General features: G+C 40.4%; 1 protein-coding gene across 1 annotated transcript in view; it reads left to right on the top strand.

Annotated features, from left to right (window-relative positions):
- LOC310650224 (sodium channel protein type 5 subunit alpha-like) overlaps window positions 1–19,308 on the top strand; it is a gene marked incomplete at both ends in the record, with an annotated part of 84,522 nt that overhangs the window by 19,573 nt on the left and 45,641 nt on the right. The window contains 7 exon segments of the mRNA XM_083379057.1: window positions 398–601; window positions 2,997–3,063; window positions 5,574–5,721; window positions 6,607–6,801; window positions 9,140–9,328; window positions 14,032–14,134; window positions 18,035–18,264. Coding sequence (XP_083235183.1) covers window positions 398–601; window positions 2,997–3,063; window positions 5,574–5,721; window positions 6,607–6,801; window positions 9,140–9,328; window positions 14,032–14,134; window positions 18,035–18,264 — 1,136 coding nt within the window.

Below are 19,308 nucleotides of genomic sequence, written 5' to 3'. Positions count from 1 at the left end.
GCTCTGTAGCATCCTCGTGAGGGAAGAAGTTGAAACACTTTATATGTCCAGGATGTGAGGCGTCTGTAGATATTTTCTCAGCCCTCTTTCTGGTTCGTGCAGTATAACGGTCCTCAGTGGAAGGCAGGCTGGTTGCGATTGTTTTTTCTGCAGCCCTAACTATCTGTCCTGTTTGGTTGCCGTGCGGCCAGTTATAAAAGTACAAATGACAGACTCAATAATTCCTCTGTTGAATTGTATCAACAGCTGCTGGGGCATTCTGAGCTTTCTGAGTTCAGGAATGTTCATGAATAGCATTCTTTGTCGTACCTTTTTAACGATATTAGGTGTCCGTTTCTAATCCTAGATTTTTGTAGGACTCAGAAACATAATAATGTTGATGCTTCCTCTGCTATAGGGCTGAAAGTCATTATATCTTCCCTTCTTCAGTCGGTGAAAAAACTTGCAAATGTGATGTTGCTGACGGTTTTCTTCCTGGCTGTTTTTGCACTGGTTGGTCTTCAGCTCTTCATGGGTAACTTAAGATATAATTGTGTTCCCTGTTTGGGTCTTCCTGAAAACCTCATCAAGAACAAAACTGACTGTTTAATGAAGGATGCAGGTAATGTATAAGTTCCTCTCTTTTGGTAAGCTCTGTGTCCTGCCTGTTTTAAACCATTTATTCTATTAATGACTGTATTAACACCATTTATTTGTGAACCATGTGCTAAACAGTTAACTAAAAGTGTTGCAAATTAAAAAAAATGTAAAATCGTTAAATCCTAGAACCGTGGTGTTGTCAAGGCAATCTTGGGGGGGGGGTTTCCCCTCACTCTTTCTCACTCTACGTACCTTTTTCTTAAGTCAGATCTGTACGGGAGGTGGAGAAACCATGATAGAACTTATTCCAAGCTTGTACAGATCTTATCATTTGGGAGTTAGAAATAAGATCTTATGCTCCTTATTTCTTGTATTTGGATCACATCTATTTTGCTAAGTATGTTTGTCTCCATATCGTGGTCCATAAAAGTTGCCATGAAATTGTGCTTTGCGTAAAATGAAACACAAGTTTTCTTTTCGGTGGATTTATTTCTGTCTGGGATTAGGAGTTGTTACAAAGCACCATTTCCTAAAGTTTTGCATTATCATGGACCCCCTTTGGGCATTAAAGATAATGAAAACAAGAAGGTGACTCCAATTCAGGGCTTAATTCAGAAGCATTTGTCCTGCCTATTCCCCCCCCCCCAAATCAAAGCAAAGTAAAGAAATAGGCCCTGGAATTAGAGAAAGAAGAAGTTGAAGTTTGCTCTCTACAGATCTATGATTTGTGCCTGGGCAAAGCCACGTTAATCTTTTTTTTTGGGCAGCGGCATCCATGGAGCGCCTGTTACTCGTCCCAGCTTCTGCCAACCTAGCAGTTCGAAAGCACGTAAAAATGCAAGTAGAAAAATAGGGACCACTACGGTGGGAAGGTAACAGCGTTCTGTGCCCCTTTGGCGTCTAGTCATGCCGGCCACATGACCACGGAGACGTCCTTGGACAAGCGCTGGCTCTTCGGCTTTGAAACGGAGATGAGCACCGGCCCCTAGAGTCGGAAACGACTAGCACGCATGTGCGGGGGAACCTTTACTTTTACTTTAAAGCCACGTTGATCATTTTTTTGGGCAGCGGCATCCATGGAGGACCTAAAAAGAAAGTCAAGATGGCAGCTGCAACCACTCTGTCAAAACACACTGTCTTTTTCGTATATGTAACAATTTGCACGTGTACAAAAGGGAGGTCTTAAATCGTGTGGTTGTGAATGCTATCTTGACTTTTTGGCCTCTCCATGCACACCCCTGATTTTGTGAGAGTACTCTCAAGATTGTGAATGTGATTTCCCCCAATTCAAGAATATTGGAAACTCCTGAAGGAAGCCTTTACAGGTAGTCCTTGACTTACGACCTGTTGCTTAGCGACTTTGAGGTTACGACCAATCTGAAAAAGGGGACTTAGGATCTGGATTTAAAGTTTCTAGAGTCAAGCCTCTTCCATGGTCACATGACTGAATTTAATTTGATTGGCGGTATGGGTGCATTTACGGCAGCATCCAAGGTCACGTGACCATGTTTTACAACGGTTTTGCTGAAAACTGGCACTTCCAGTTTTGGGCAAAACTGCACCTATAGTGAATTGTTTTGTTTAAAACTGTGGCATTTGTTTAACTGTGGATTCACTTAACAACCACAGTTATTTGCTTAATGACTGCCACAAAAAAGTTTTGAAACAGAGTTGGTTTCATGACCAGCCTGTTTTATGACCATTGCAACATACAACTGCGTTGGGTCAGTCCCATTACAATCATATGTTGTGGGTTATCTTTATCTCAGAAATTTTACACATTCACAAGCAGACCTGATATAACCATTGAACTTTTCACTCACTGGACATAATTTTTTTTTTACTGATTTCATATAGGAAGTGCCAGAGAAGGCTTAAAATAATATGTTCAGGTTTCCTCATGTGTCTTATGTTAACTTAATATACTGCTCCAAATTATTCCATTTTTCTTATGAAACACTTCTGGAATTGAGTTTGGGGACATATATGATAAAAGTTATCAACAAATCAAACATAGATAAGGGGGAAGTTATAGCTCCTCTTACCTGCATGTTCCTGTTTCATGTAAAAGTTAGGCTGCCATTTCTATTGTGAATCTACAATAAATATTTTTCTTTTCTTTTGAGAGGAGCAGTCTTCTGAAATATCATCAGTCTGTTTTTCCCCCCAGAAATGCTTCCAATTATATTATTTTCCTCTTATCTTGCCTTTTGTTTTTCTGGCTACTATTGTTCTTTCTTCTCTCTTACCCTATCAACCCAACCCATCCCAGATTCTAAATAAGGATATTTTTTTTTAGCCAGTGCTAATTTGCAGATTAATAAATTATTCTTTATACCGAAGTTATCCAATGGATGGTTTTAACTATGCATATCAGGATAGGATGATCTTTTAAATAATTCCCTTTTTCTCCCCAGAAATTTATGGCACCAATTTCAGTGACCCTTCTAAGCCATTGCTTTGTGGATTTAGCCCAGATCCTAAGTACGTACTTTTTTTCTCAAAACATTTTAACTGTAAAATAGAATTGTTTTCAGAATATTTGAGGCTACAGTAATGGATGAGGGCAAGATTCCATGTAATCTTCCTTCTTTTAAAAGGATGAATACTCTTAAAATGCTGGGCCTTTTTAACTTTGAGGTAAGGATGAGTCAGTGTGGCTGTGAGACCAAAGGAGATCTTCAAGTGCCTCAGAGGCTGTTGGAGAATTGAGAGATCAGCCTGTCATGGCCTTCCTAAGCTGTTCTCTTCTCCTCAGGAACAAGAGTGTGCTTGCAATTGGGTTCTTAAAGGGCAATCATTTATCTCTTGTTTCAGACAGCAAATTGAGCTGGACTAATCCTTGCCCTCTAATGGAGCAGGAAATTTATGTGACTGTCTGGTGATAATTGAGAGAAAAATTGTGACTACAGGTAGTCAACTGCTTTGAAACTCATCAAATTTGGTACTCAACACATTTTGACATGGAAATTTCGTCCCAGTGCTCATTGTTTTATTTGGCACTCACACGCAAAGTAGAAATTGTCCGTGTCAGCTGCCTTATGACTCACTGTATTATTCCTTATGGGGAAAAATTATTTTGTACTCCTCATTTTTGGACCTCCCAGAACCAATTAGCAATGAGTACCAAGGTGCCACTATGCAAGCAGAAGGCAAAGGCTATTTATTTATTTATTTATTTATTTGTATCCCGCCTTTATTATTTTTACAAATAACTTAAGGCGGCAAACATATCCGACAGACGTTCCTCCCCCTATTTTCCGAAAACAACAACCCTTTAAGGTGGCTTGGGCTGAGAGAATGACTGGTCCAAAGTCACCCATGGCTAAGACGGGACTAGAACTCACCATCTCCCTCTTTCTAACCTGGTGCCTTAATCAGTAAACCAAACTGGTTGTCTATTCTTTAAGTTTCGGGAAGTAAATATGAAGAAGACGCATGCAATATTCCTGGAAAAGGCTGTAGCAGACTGGTGACATCTCATAAAAGAGCTTTACTCTGCCAGAGGTTTCATGCTGTAAAACTATGACGTATTGTTCTATAAATTTTAAGTCAGCTCATACAAGAAAAAACAGAGTTTGTATCACAGCATTTGCAGCACTGGCATTTGCTTTTTTTTTGGAATAAAAGGATATTCAGTAGGTTAAAAAAAATGAACATTCAAAATTATTATAGGTTGTCCTCAATTTACAACTAGTCACTTGGTGACAGTTGAATTTATGACAGATTTCCCCAGGTTACTTTCAACTGGATTTGAAGTTCCAGTGTTGCTCCTGCCACACACACACACACACACACACACACACACACACACACACACACACACCATGGTCACAGGATCACATTTTGGGCAGTCAGTAACTGGTCCATATTTGCAAACATTTGTAATGTCCCACAATTACGTGACCATAATATACAATGTTTCCCCCCCCTCAAAACTGGCATTTACTTACAATAAGCAAATGGAGTCAGAAGATCATTTAAAGCAACTTATTACAGTACTCTGATAAAGTGGGGTCTCCCTATGAAATGGAGGAACCTGGAAAAATGGTTTACATTTGCTTTTATAGTTAGCATAACAAGGAACTTCAAAGCAAAAGCTGATTGGTTTAGAAAGAATCTTCTGTCCAGGGACAACACAAGCATTTAAGCATCCAATAATATTTGAGCATAGCAATAGGGAAAAAAAAGCATTGTATTCTGAATAAAACTAAAAGAAACATTTGCAAAGGAAAAACATTAAAATGGGTATGGATAACTTACGTTCTCAATGCTTCCCAAAGTTGGGCTTGAATATTTTCTTTGTTCATGGATGCTTGAAAAGAGGTGAAAATGAAACTTATCTACAAGGTATTGAATGCTTTCCTGCCAGTCCTGGTCGCTAAAGGGGAGGCTTTTCTTGAAGGTTAAGGCTTATGGCAAATTATTAGCAATACATTTGAACCAGTAAATTTAAAAGAAAAGAAAATCCATGTCAGTTAGCCAGTATTACAAAAAGCATGTTTCAAGTATTACAAAGTCCATCAGTCCCAAAGGTGCTTTGTAAAGAGGCCAACTGAACTTCCTTGTTTTTCTTTGAAGACATTTTGCTTCTCATCCAAGAAGCTTCTTCAGCTCTGACTGGATGGTGGGGAATGGAAGGATTTATATTCCTTGCAGACCGCTGGCCGTTTGCCTTCTTTTAGAGAGTCATTGAGGCCACTTGGATGTTTGTCTGTGTCCTCAGGGTCACCTGAGTGGTGCAAATGGGTGTGGAGCCCTCTTGGAGATGTATAAGTCCTTCCATTCCCCACCCTCCAGTCAGAGCTGAAGAAGCTTCTTGGATGAGAAGAAAAACGTCTTCAAAGAAAAACAAGAAAGGCCAGCTGCCTCCTGAAAAAGCACCTTTGGGACAACCTTGATCTGGATGACCAAGAATCTCCATAGTTATGGCAAAAAATCTTTTTTTTTTCACATGAAAACTAACACTAGTGTAATCTTTGGTCTGTTATTAGTAAAACGGAATGTCCCTTGAACAGTGTTTGTGTGAAGTGTAAAGAGAATCCTGATTTTGGATATACCAGTTTTGATCACTTGGGATGGGCGTTTCTGTCATTATTTCGACTGATGACGCAGGACAGCTGGGAACTTCTCTACAGACAAGTACGCTTTCCAGATAACTAAAGATAAGAAATGTGCAAAACAGAATGAGGAACACATTATTTCCTGGGATAATGCATTTGCTTCATATCCTACTTGAATGCTGTGGGTTGCGTTAAATTATTGTCTAATATCAACGGTATAAAAATCATTATCCAAATATACCGTATATACTTGAGTATAAGCCGAATTTTTCAGCCCACTTTTTGGGCTGAAAAATTCCACTTCGGCTTATACTCCAGTCAACAAAAAAACTTACTGAGGACTTGTGCGCGGCCGAGGCTTTGGAGCTTTCTTTCCGCTGTGGAAAGAAGCAGGCAGGCAGGGCACAGAGGAACGGAGACCCGGCGACGTTTGGGGATATTTGGAGAGGCGCCCAAACCTCCCCAAACGTCGCCGGGTCTCCGTTCCTCCGCCCCCTGCCTCCCTGCTTCTTTCCGCTGTGGAAAGAAGCAGGCAGGCAGGGCACAGAGGAACGGAGACCCGGCGACGTTTGGGGATATTTGGAGAGGCGCCCAAACCTCCCCAAATGTCGCCGGGTCTCCGTTCCTCCGCCCCCTGCCTGCCTGCTTCTTTCCGCTGTGGAACGAAGCAGCCTGAACGAAGCGGAGGCTTGCAGAACGGCGGATCGGCTTATACTCAAGTCACCAACTTTTTCCAGTTTTTGGGGGTGAAATTGGGGGTCTCGGCTTATACTCGAGTCGGCTTATACTCAAGTATATACGGTACCACAATTCATTAGTTTGACCATAAGACACAATATGAACTTTACAACGTCAAATTAACAAATTTACTTCTTTGAAATGTTTACAATATGTGCCTTGTTGATTTAATATATTTGTTTTGGGATCGCAGAGAAAACGAGGTTCACTGATTTTGTATTTACAGGTTATCAGAACATCTGGAAAATCTTACAGCGTTTTTTTTTTCATCGTCATCTTTCTGTGTTCGTTCTATCTTTTTAATTTAATCCTGGCTGTTGTCTCAATGGCCTACGAAGAGCAAAATAAAGCAACTCTAGCACAGACAAAAGCAAGGGAGATGTTACTTCAGGAAGCAAAAAAAGTGCTGGGAAAACAAAAGGTTTGTAAATAACATTTAGGACTGCAAATCTCTATACTACTGAAGGAATCTATTGCAGACATGAGAACAGGAAGGAAATGCATCATTAATTGTTGCCAAATTCTTGATTAAGAGAATATTCTCCATAGGCTTCTTCGTGTCATATTTTTGGTTATTTTGTACTTTTAAATTTCTTATATTGTTGCTTTGTGTTTTTAAGCTGCTCAAAGTCATTATGTGTAATGGGCAGCTACACAAATATATTAAATAAATAAATATAATTATTCTTGTAATATCAGAATGCAGAATTTGGGAAAAGGAGGCAAAATATAAATAATTAAATAAAATCAACAACTGTATAAAATAAGTACCAAAATATTTCAATGAAAAAATATGCTGAAAATAAATATGTGCTGGACTTTTGGGTGGAAATATTAAAAGTTTGTACACAGAATAGATAGCTATTCATTTTAGAGCATTATTCAGCATAAAGCATCAATATATATTAAATACAAACATCGATACAAATGAAGAAAATCAAAATAGTTGAGCAATGAAATTAAGAAGGTATTCTTAATAATTCACAACTCTTCCTTTAAAAACAAAACCTCTGTAACACAACATATCACGAAAAAAATAATAATTGCTGAAAATTTGTTCAATGGCAGATATGGAAATTAGAATCAATTAATCTGGTGGGGACCATGGTAAAATTATTTAATCAACATTTTCTGTCTTAATATTTTAAAATGATAGAAGTCATGTAAATAACATTAGTGTCATATTGGGTGATACTGTGTGTGTGTATGTTTACAGGTAGTCCTTGACCTATGACCAAAATTTAGCCCAAAATTTTTCTTGCTAAGAGAGACAGTTAAGTGAGTTTTGCTCTATTTTACGACCTTTCTTGTCACAGTTGTTAAGTGAATCTGGCTTCCCCATTGACTTTGCATGTCAGAAAGTGGCAGAGATGATGATGATTGCAGTTGTTAAGTTAGTAACACTGTTGTTAAGTACATCTGGCTTCCCCATTGACTTTGCTTGTCAGAAGGTCACAAAAGGGGATCACATGACCCGGGGACACTGTAAATGTCATAAAATGAGTCAATTGTCCAAGTGTCTGAAATTTGATCACATGACCATGGGAATGCTGCAATGGTCCTTAGGGGTGAAAAATGATTATAAGTCACTATTTGCTGTTGTAATTTTGAGTGATCGTTAAATGAACGGTGATGAGTGAAGGACTACCTGTAATATTAGTGTCATGCTGAATGATTTAATTTAATTTTAATTTAATTTTATTTGATTTATATACCGTCCTTTCCCGAAGGACTCAGGGCAGTTTACAGGGTATTTAAAATCAAGCAATACAAAATACAAAAGTTAAAAAACAATTTAAAAAGATTAAATTATCCCTTAAAATAAAAACCCCAGTTAAAAATTCTCAGCGTGGGCCGGAGAGCTCAAAGAGCCAGTTCTTCAGGTCCTGGCAGAATGAACGAAGGTTGGGGGCAGTCCTAAGCTCCACGGGCAGCTGGTTCCAGAGGGCAGGCGCACCCACTGAGAAGGCCCTCCCCCTGGGTGTTATCCGTTGGCAATCTTTTACCGGCGGCACCCTGAGAAGACCCTCCCTGTGTGAGCGCACTGGACGAAGGGAACTTGATGCTAGCAGGAGGTGTTCCCTCAAATATCCCGGACCCCAGCCATTTAGGGCTTTATAGGTCATCACCAGCACCTTGAATTTTCTGTGTGTGTGTGTGTGTGTGTGTGTGTGTGTGTGTGTGTGTGTGATAAATAAAATAATGGAAGTATAAAATAAACAATAAAAAAAATCCCCTCCAAGAATACATCAGTATGATGATAACAAAAGATGGACAAGTGGAGAGGAGAGAGTGGTCTGTGTGTGTATGTATGAATAATACACACACACACACACACACACACACACATATATGCTGCGTATGTGTGTGTACATATATATATATACACACACACATACGCAGCATATAGATAGATAGATAGACACATGTATATGTAATACACATGCTGTGTGTGTGTGCGTATATACACACACATACACACATGCAGCATATATATGTGTGTGTGTGTGTATTACATATGCATGTGTCCACCCCTCTCTCTCTCTCTCTCTCTCTCTCTCTCTCTCTGTGTGTGTGTGTGTGTGTGTTATTCATGTGTAGTATTAACTAGTATTGACCTTGCTTACCTCCTAAGATCATCCAAATACTGATATATCTGCTGAGGCATCTGTGTATTTTTATTTCTTTTGCTGCATATCAGCTTTTACAATACCAGTATTCCTTTTACTTATCACTACTACTCCTCTTACATGTTTCAGGAACTAGTGTCACAAAGTCTCCTTGCATTATCAAATCAAAACTTGGAAATACCAAGTGAAGAATCTGAAAATAAAAAAGGAAAAAGAAAATTTAAGAGAAAGAAGAAACACAAAAACACAAAATCTAAAACCTATGGAGAAGATGAAACAATGTTTTATTCACCACCCGATAAATATCAAAAGGAACTTGTAAGTTTAATCAGTATAACCTATATAAACAGAGAGCGAGATGTATCAATCGTATCGAAATTTGATGACCAAGGTGAATATAGAAAGTTTTTAAGAAGCTACCAACACAGTGCTGTGTTTTCATTTCATAGATTTAAAAAGGTTTTTGCGGGTGTTCGTATGTGGATCTTTGGTTATTCGGGTTTTTCCCCGCGTAGAACTAAAGGTGTAGGGGCGACGTTTCGACGGAATCCCATCCGTCATCATCAGGCTAGTGGCTTCTGCTTCCTTCTTCTGGGAGAAGCATGTGGCTGTTTGTTCCTCTTTTTTAAACTGCCAGAGGGGGTGTGTTCTGTGGGTGGAGGTGTGCTCTGATTGGGTGGGGGAGTAAGTGTGTTCTGATTGGGTGGGAGTGTGTTTTGAATGGTGGGTGTGTTCTGATTGGGTAGGGGTGTGTTTTGAGTGGATGGGCTGGTCTCAGCTGCCAGCCTTAGACCTGAGCTGGTGAGTTGTGCTGCTTTTGTTCGGCTTCGTGTTTGTGGTGGTGCCATGTTTTTATAGTGGGTGTCAGTTTGCTTATTGTGTGGTTTGGAGGGGTTTAAAGTGGCTGATGTTGCAGCTGTAGTTAGGTTTCTGTTTTGTGGTTGTGCCTCGTTATCATTGTGGGTTCGGATTTGCTTTTTGAATGGTTGTGTGGTGGTGATGTCATGTGGTGTTATCATGAGTTTGGGTCTATCATTCTTGGTGGTTGGGACTCGTCTGTCAATCAAGGCGGGTTTCCAAATGGTTGGTAGGCGAGAGGTATCATCTCGTTTGTTTATGCTGTGGGGGCGTTTTTCTATCTCAATGGCTTCTCTGATTATTCTGTTGTTAAAATGTTCAATTTTGGCGATAGTTTTGGTTTTTTTAAAATCAATTTCGTGTCCCGTGGCTTCAACGTGTTGGACCAGGGATGAAGTTTGTTCTCCTTTTCTGAGTGAGTTTTTGTGCTCTTCAATGCGTGCACTTATTCTTCTGTTGGTCTGTCCGATGTATGTGGTGGGGCAGGTGGTGCATGGGATTTCGTATACTCCTTGGTTTTCTAACCCAATTATGTCCTTGGGGTTTCTTAGGATGGTGGATATTTTTCTGTCTGTGTAGAATGCTGTTTTGATGTTGTGTTTTTGGAGGACCTTGCTGATTCTGTCTGTGGTCCCTTTTAAGTATGGGAGGAGGGCTTTGCCATTTTCTTGTTCTCTGTCTTGGGTTTTTGTGGGTGTCTCTCTTCGGATTAAGTTAGGACATAATTGGCTTAGAAAACCAAGGAGTATACGAAGAGGGTAGGAGAAGAACTAATAGGTGGAAGCTGTACAGAGGAAGGTCTAAATTCAAAATAAGGAAGACTTTCCTGACCAAAAGAATTATAGGTGGTCCTTGACTTATTACCACAATTGGAATCAAAGCTTCTGTTACTAAGTGATGTGGTTGTTAAATGAGTCACAGCCTATTTTATGAGCTTTTTTGTTCCTGTGATCATTAAGCAAATCTTTTCATTAGGTGAACTTGGCTGTCAAGCATTTCTGTTTTTGGGCTTGCCTACAGACCCAGACAAAAGGGGGGAAGAATGGAGTGTGCATTTGTAGGTGTGGAGCTGTTAAGCCTGAGAATCAAGGTCAAGCAAGGTTGTTTATTAATAGACGAAGGTTCTCTTTCATAACAATTGTCTGAAGCTTAATTAGGCAATGTGACTCGCATTGTCACATTGCATTGTCAGGGGGAGGGGGGAAGGGAATTGCTACACTTTTGATATACTGATTTGGTGTTAATTTAGCCAGAGCTGTTTTTTCTATTCATCCAGTGCTGATATTGGGTGCTCAATAAAGTTTTGCATTAGAGATTGGAATGTCTTAGCTGTGTTTGGTTCGTTGGGATCATCAGTCGGAACCTTGACATTGGGTTCCAGATTGACATTGCTTGTTGGAAGCCCCCTGGTAAGGGTGCAGGTGGCAATCAAGTGACCTCCCCCCCCCAAACACCCAAATTTTGATCTCATGACCTTGCAGACTCTGCCACAGTAATGAGTGACAGGATCAGTTGTAAGTGAGGAGCGGTTGTAAGTCACTTTTTTGAGCACTGCCATAACTTTGAATGATCATTAAACAAATGGTCATAAATCAAGGACTACCTGTACTGAACAGTGGAACGTCCTTCCTGCGGTTGTGGGTATTCTATCACTACTGGCTTTCAAGTAAAGATCTGGGATAGTAAGGAGCTGGCCTAGAGACCTCTGAGGTGTTCCCTCGTGATTTTGTGATTTTTACTTTATTCTTCTCCCTATTTTTACTTTATTCTTCTCCCTATTCCTGCTGAATGCTTATAGGTATCCTAAGCATTTGTTATTTTAATATTTGTATTTACTGTTTTTAGTGGGCATATATTTAATTCTTTTTTTACTTTTGTAACTTTGTAGTTTTTATTCTTGCCCTGTTCACCGCCCTGAGTCCTTCAGGAGAAGGGCGGTATATAAATAAAATAATAATAATAATAATAATAATAATAATAATAATAATAATAATAATAATAATAATATTATTATTATTATTATTATTATTATTATTATTATTATTATTATTATTATTATTTCTATTTCTCTCTCCCTAACTCTGGACACCAAATATGCTTAAGGGCATTGGGGAAAAAGGACCTGGCAGCAGAACAAATTGGCAAGCATTTTTTTTTCCATCTCCATGCAGGATTTTTAAATGCAAAGAGGAATGATGGCTTTGCAAGTTCCATTCATAGCAGTCATTCAGATTTTTTTCCCCTCTTTTAAACGGAGTAGGCTACCAGTGCTGGCAATTTTATTGTCCTTTTATTTAAAAACGGGGTTGAGGGGATGTTTGTTGCTTCAAGATCTGCAAGAGATTCTCAAAACGACAGGAAACCAACTTGGAAGGAAACCTGGAGGCCTTCTAGTCCAACCCCCTACTCAAGCAGGGAGACCCTATACCAGGGGTAGGCAACCTCGGCTCTTTTATGACTCATGAACTTCAACTCCCAGAATTCCTGAGTCACCTGTGCTGACTCAGGAATTCTGGGAGTTGAAGTCCATGAGTCATAAAAGAGCCGAGGTTGCCTACCCCTGCCCTATACCATTTCAGACAAATGGTTGTCCAATCTCTTTTGGAAAACTTCCAGTAAGCGAGCACCCACAACTTCTGCAGACAAGTCATTCCCACTGATTAATTGTTCTTGCCGTCAGAAAATTTCTCCTTGGTTCTAGTTCTTTGTTCTCCTCTTGACAGCTAGAGGTCAGCATTGAAATACGTTTGACGTTCCCCAATCATAGGTCAAGCTGATTTCTCTGCAACTGGAAAAATAAAGTAGTGTGGAAGAGCTTTTAGCTCTCTTTCTCATTTTCAGAATACAGGTATTTCTCATCTTATGACTGCAATTGAACCCAAAATTTCTGCTGCTAAGGGAGACAGTTTTTTTTTTTTACGTTTTACAGTCTTTCTTGCCACAGCTGTTAAGTGAATCACTGAGGTTGGTCATGTAGTAACACAGTTGTTAAGTGAATCTGGTTTCCCTATTGGCTTTCCTTGTCAGAAGGTCACAGAAGGTGATCACGTGACCGTGGGACACTGCAACTGTTACAAATACATGCCAGTTGCCAAGTGTCTGTGTTTTGATCACATGACCACGGAGATGCTGCAACAGTCACAAGTGGTCATAAATGGTCATAAGTCACTTTTTTCAGTACTGCTTTAACTTCAAACATTCACTAAATGAATGGTTATAAGTCAAGGACTACGTAGTGAGGAGCTTTAGTTCTGCATGAACAAAATGCCTGGAATAATGTGATCAAGTGAAGTACTAATACCACTTTACAATGCCTTGGTAAGGCCACACCTGGAATACTGCATCCAGTTTTGGTCACCATGATGTAAAAAAGATGTTGAGACTCTAGAAAGGGTACAGAGAAGAGCAACAAAGATGATTAGGGGGCTGGAGGCTAAAACATATAGGGAACGGTTGCTGGAATTGGGTATGTGTAGTGTAATGAAGAGAAGGGCGAGGGGTGACATGATAGCAGTCTTCCAATATCTCAGGGGCTGCCACAAAGAAGAGGGAGCCAAGCCATTTTCCAAAGCACCTGAAAGCAGGACAAGAAGCAACGGATGGAAACTAGTCAAGGAGAGAAGCAACCTAGAACTAAGGAGAAACTTCCTGACTGTTAGAACAATTAACCAGTGGAACAACCTGCCTCCAGAAGTGGTGAATGCTCCAACACTGGAGGTTTTTAAGAAGAGACTGGACAGCCATTTGCCTGAAATGGTATAAGGTTTCCTGTCTGAGCAGGGGGTTGGACTAGATGACCTCCAAGGTCCCTTCCAACATTATTATTATTATTATTATTATTATTATTATTATTATTATTATTATTATTATTATTATTATTATTATTATTATCCCTAACCATTACAGGCAATAAATTTAAAAATAAATAAAATTAAAATTAAATTAAAAATTAAATTAATATATCACTAAGCATACGTTTTTCAACTATTTTGAATTAAGACTTTAAGCTGTATCCTATTAAATAGGATCTTAATCTAAGATCTTTTCCAAGACGTTATTGTCCTATATTCACCCAGTAAGAGATGCTTCAATAAAGGGGTACGTTAATATTTCAAACATTCACTTTATTCGGTAAAATGGAGTTTTTTTTCCCTCTTCCACAGAAGGAGATGGTGATGTCCTATCAACTACCACTTGAAATGCTTGAGGATCCATTTCAAAGGCAGAAATTAACAAGTGCTGCCAATGTGATTAGCAAAACTATGGGTGAGTGAAAAGATAGCAAAATAGTTTTCAAAAATATTTATGGGCAAGAGTTGTAATTCTTTTTAACTGTTTGGTAAAAACTGAAAATAATTCAGCATCTTCTCCCCTTTTCTTCCCCTTCCCCTTCCTTCCCTGTTGAAAAGGAAAAGGAGGAAAGTATTAGTTGAACAGCAAAGGACATCTGTGGAAATCCCGTTCGATCCTTTCAAAATGATATTTGTTCAAATAAAATAATGAACTGGAAAAACAATTCCGCCACCTATTTATGGAGTCCTTGGTGTGTCTGAGCTTGGTTGGTGGGTTTTTTTTTTGGCAGATGTTTCATTACCATGTTGTTTGAGCAACATGGTGGAACTAAGGTAACATACGACATACGACCGACAAACTTTGCTGGCCTGGCAAGTTTCTAGTTGTTTTGGAACTGTTGGTGAGACCGTTAAAAGTCATTGGCGCTGTTTGAATTTGTTCTGCCAGCAGCAAGATCTGACTGCTGGCCCAGTGATGGATTCTACTGCAAATCAGGGCTGTTTCCAGAGGAGGCAGAGAGGACCTGGAGCTTATGGAGCGAAGGAACTGGATGAGGCTGTCGGCAAGCCCAGAGGAAGAGAGAGAGGCTTTCGGAGGAGTTGGTGGCGGCGGCAGCAGCATGCTCCAGGGGCGAAAAGAAGCAAGGCCTCTTTAAGGAAAAGGTGGAAGAGTCAGGATCAGAAAAAAGGAAAGAAGGCGAGGTTGTCAGAATACAAGCTAACTATCCACATGGAGCCCCATTTCCATCTGTCCTGTTTGCCATCGTTCACTCCCTAGAGACTAAAATGGACAATGTGAAATTTGAGCGGGCCCCGAACGAGGAGTGTATATCGGAGGTGGTGACCCTTTGAGAGCGGTGTGCCACGAAATTTCATTTTGATGTATGCTGATTGGTGTACATTCAAAGTGACAATAAAGTTATCATCATCACCACCAAAGTAGTAATGAAATGTCTGAAAGAAAAGTTTGGTAATGTTTGGTAATTAGTTTGGTAATGAAAGATCTGAAAAATCAACAACCAAGCTCAAAAGCACCAAATACCCCAATAGTTCAACCATGAGCTGCAAAGGCTCTCTTCTGCCCAGACTACAGTTTTGTTTGGCTTTCTTTCTAAGCTTTTGGCTTTCACTACTGTCAGGTTTTCAAATAAATGCCAGGGATTCGGAAAATTTTCCTCCTATTTTTTTTTACAACTAAACAACTACAGTACCGTTATTCTATTACAAACAATTAAGTTTTCATGGCCTGAAATAAATTTAAATTTGTGTTCTGTTCTATTCTTTACAAAACTAAGAAGGGTCTTCCCCAAAATGTGGTCAAAAACTCCAAGATGGCAATCATAATGATGTTATTGTTACCCCACCCGTTTTCATGTATATCACAATCTTAATTCTTTTTTTAACTATACTGTGGTTAGCACTCCCTGCTCCTCTCCTGTGATTCAGCCAAAGAAACCCAGAATTCAAACAGGTAACGCATCCACGCTGTCTGCTTGAAGTAATAATTATATAGGACTATCACATCCATAAAGCTTTACAAGCAGATTAAAGGTGTGCAAATTGGTGACCACTAGCATGCTAAATTGAAATACACTATTCCAGGTCTCAACACCAGAGTCAGCATCCGTGTGCCACGCACCTCTACGGCACTTCAAAAGGAACTTGCAGATTTCCCCAAAATTATTTTGCTTAGTTGAAAATCAAAATATCTCAAATGTTGTAAATATTAAAATAGAATCCAGAATGGGGCTGCAAACTCAGGTGAGACTGAGAAATCTTCAGGCCAGGCAGTGTTAGTTATAGTTTAGTTATAGTTTATTTGATTTATATACCGCCCTTCTCCTTGGTGGGACTCAGGGCGGTTCACAGGGCATACATAAGAAACACTATACAAAAATTAAAAAGAATTAAATCCATGCCCAATTAAAAACAGAAGTACAGATTAAAAACAATTAAAAGCCCATAATCCCCCATCAGGCCAGACCAGCTAATTCGAACAGATGGGTCTTCAGGCCCCGACGGAAAGTTCGAAGGTCTGGTGCCATCCGGAGCTCCACCGGCAATTGATTCCATAAAGCCGGAGCCCCCACAGAGAAGGCCCTCCCCCTGGGGGCCACCAGTCGACATTCCCTGACTGGCGGCACCCTGAGGAGGCCCTCTCTGTGGGAACGCACAGGGCGGAGGGGAGTCGATGCCGGCAGCAGGTGGTCCCTGAGGTAACCCGGACCCATGCCATGTAGGGCCTTTGCTAATATGTCCCACAACGCAATTCTCAAGCTTGTTGAATCTCTCTGGTAATTCTTGCTTGTTACCTTCACCAGGCAATAGGTTTTGTTCTTTTTTGTCCCTCAACCCTTAGTGGTGGCGCATCTCTGTGTGTATGTATTTTTATGTGCGTGTGTGAGAGGGAGATGCAGAAAATTTCGCAACCTTGTTTCTTCTACGCTGCAGAAAGAGAGCTGTATAATCTATAGCAGTGTTTCTGTAGGAAAAGACAAAGCAGAGTCGGGTGGAGTCAAGACAGGAATCAGCCTGGAGTCCTTATGCTGCTACAAGTTGTCCAGCTTCCCCTTGAATTCCATTGACTCTTATCTAGTGCCAATTTAGTGCTGACAGTTAGTTGATTATTCCTGTGTATGAGCTATACATCTTCCGAACTAGAACTGTATGTGCGATTCTGATTCCAGGTGCTTGACAGTTTGTCAGCCTCGGCCCTTTTAAAAGATGTGGACTTGTACTCCCAGTGTTGGCTGGCCAGCTGGCTGAGGAATTCCAACCCTCTTAAAAGGGTGAAAGTTGGTCTGTAGCAGGGGTAGGCAACCTTGGCTCTTTTATGACTCATGGACTTCAACTCCCAGAATTCCTGAGCCAGCCATGCTGAGGGGAACAGGAGAGGTTTCCATGCTGAGCCATGCTGGCTCAGGAATTCTGGGAGTTGAAGTCCACGAGTCATAAAAGAGCCAAGGCTGCCTACCCCTGGCCTAGGCCTAGGCTGCTTTATGACTCGTGGACTTCAACTCCCAGAATTCCTGAGCCAGTCATGCTGAGGGTAAAGAGAGAGGTTTCCAAGCTGAGCCATGCTGGCTCAGGAATTCTGGGAGTTGAAGTCCACGAGTCATAAAAGAGCCAAGGCTGCCTACCCCTGACCTAGGCCGCTTTATGACTGGTGGACTTCAACTCCCAGAATTCCTGAGCCAGCCATTCTGAGGGGAAAGAGAGAGGTTTCCAAGCCGAGCCATGCTGGCTCAGGAATTCTGGGAGTTGAAGTCCACGAGTCATAAAAGAGCCAAGGTTGCCTACCCCTGCCCTGGTCTATAGTCTACAGTGGTGCTTGAATTGAATCCACAGTTACAGTCCATGTGACCCACAATGGCAGTTCATGTGAGCAGATCTGACTTTACGATCTTTTTTGTGGTGGTTGTTAAGCAAACAGTTGTGAACACTGTTATCATTATATGAACCCATTGTTTACAGTGGGGTGTCCTTGACCAGAAACTGGAAGTAAACACTGACATAATTATGGTCAAACAACTGTGGAGCACTGCAACCTCCTGTATATGCCGGCTGAGTCCCCACAATGTCACATGTTGGATTTCAGAACCAGACTGTAAATGTAATTTTGGAGTCTGTTGTTATTTTAAACCATCACTGAGTGATTATAAATCGAGAATTACCTGTGCAGTGAAAAATCAGCATTTTTTTTGACTATCAAACTTTAGGAAAAGATGTATCGTATGCATTTTCACGAGATGCAATTTCAAGTTAAGCATGTGTATTAGTGCCAGGGATTACCTGGAAAGTTAAAACAGAAATTGTTATTCTGCATTAAGTTCTAAAAATATTAACTTGTAATTATGTTCCTCTTGGTCTTCAGAATGGGAAGAACCCAAATTTGAATTTCCTCCTGGCCTGAAAGAAGCTATCAAAAAGCATCTTACTTGGCAGTGCTGTTCGCTGTGGCTGCAAATAAAGAATATATTGAAGAAAATAATGATAAATCCTTTAATGGAACTATTTATTACACTGTGCATTATAGCAAATACCATGCTCATGGCATTGGAAAAACTTTCATTATCATCAGAACAGGTTACTAAGGGAAATAATGTAAGTGAATTGAATTTCTTATTAAAATGCATGCCAGCCAATAATGATGTTTTCTGGGAAAATGTTCCTTTTTGAAACCTTGGTACTCTAATGTTGTATCTATTAATTGTGCATTAAATTATTCATTTTCTTCTACTCAGTTCTCTGAAATCACTCAGTTGCATAATGAAGTGGCCAGGGCATCTGCAAGAGCAGTCAAGAAAACTCAAGATGGTTTTAATAATCACCATCTTGATTTTTTAATGCCTTCCTGCCCACCCCATGCCCCTGGAAGTGGCTATCGGTTGGAAAAAAAATAGTAGAACAACTGTAACCCTTCCATAGGCATGAAAGCCATCTGGATGACTTTAAGTCAATCATCAGGAAATGGAGCTCTAATCCTTCCTTAGGTTTGAAAGCTAGCTGGATGACTTTGGGCCAATTACTAGGAGAATCTGAGTTCTAGTCCCTCTAAAAAATCACTAGTCTACAAGGCCAGATTATTTATCTAGGGCAGGGGTGTCAAACTGCCGGCCTGCGGGCTGGAGCGTCACGGAGAAACCGCGCCCATCCCATTGCCAGCAATGGGAAAAAGTACTGATACGTCACGCGACGTCACGTGACGTCGCGAGTTTGACATGTCTGATCTAGGGTCTGTAATCTCTTCAGGCAGAAATTAGGTGTCCAGTTCAGCCCTTCTACCCTACTGAGCCTCCGTGCTATCAGCCCCCTCTACCATAATGATCCTGCAGGAGAAGGGCAGTGTGGACAACCGTGGGATCTGGCAGGGTGAGATCTGTGAACCATAAACACAAAGCTTTCGCTGTGTCCCTGCACAACAGATACAGTGCCCTTTCTGACCTTAATAGGGACATTAAGGAGACACGTAAAGGCATCTGTGATAATAACTCAAATAAGCAGGGGATTGTGGTCCAAGATGAAAAACTTGTTTCCGACAGGGAGAAGTGTGAATCTGGTATTACACACCAGTCATGCAAGAACACAAAGGCATCCAAAAAGAGAAGCCACCTTCTGGTTGGTGATTCAATTATAAGGGATGTAAAT

The sequence above is a fragment of the Vipera ursinii genome (genome assembly GCF_947247035.1).
Source record: "Vipera ursinii genome assembly, chromosome: Z".
Classification (NCBI taxonomy): Eukaryota; Metazoa; Chordata; class Lepidosauria; order Squamata; family Viperidae; genus Vipera; species Vipera ursinii.
This window is presented reverse-complemented; position numbering and strand designations above follow the sequence as displayed.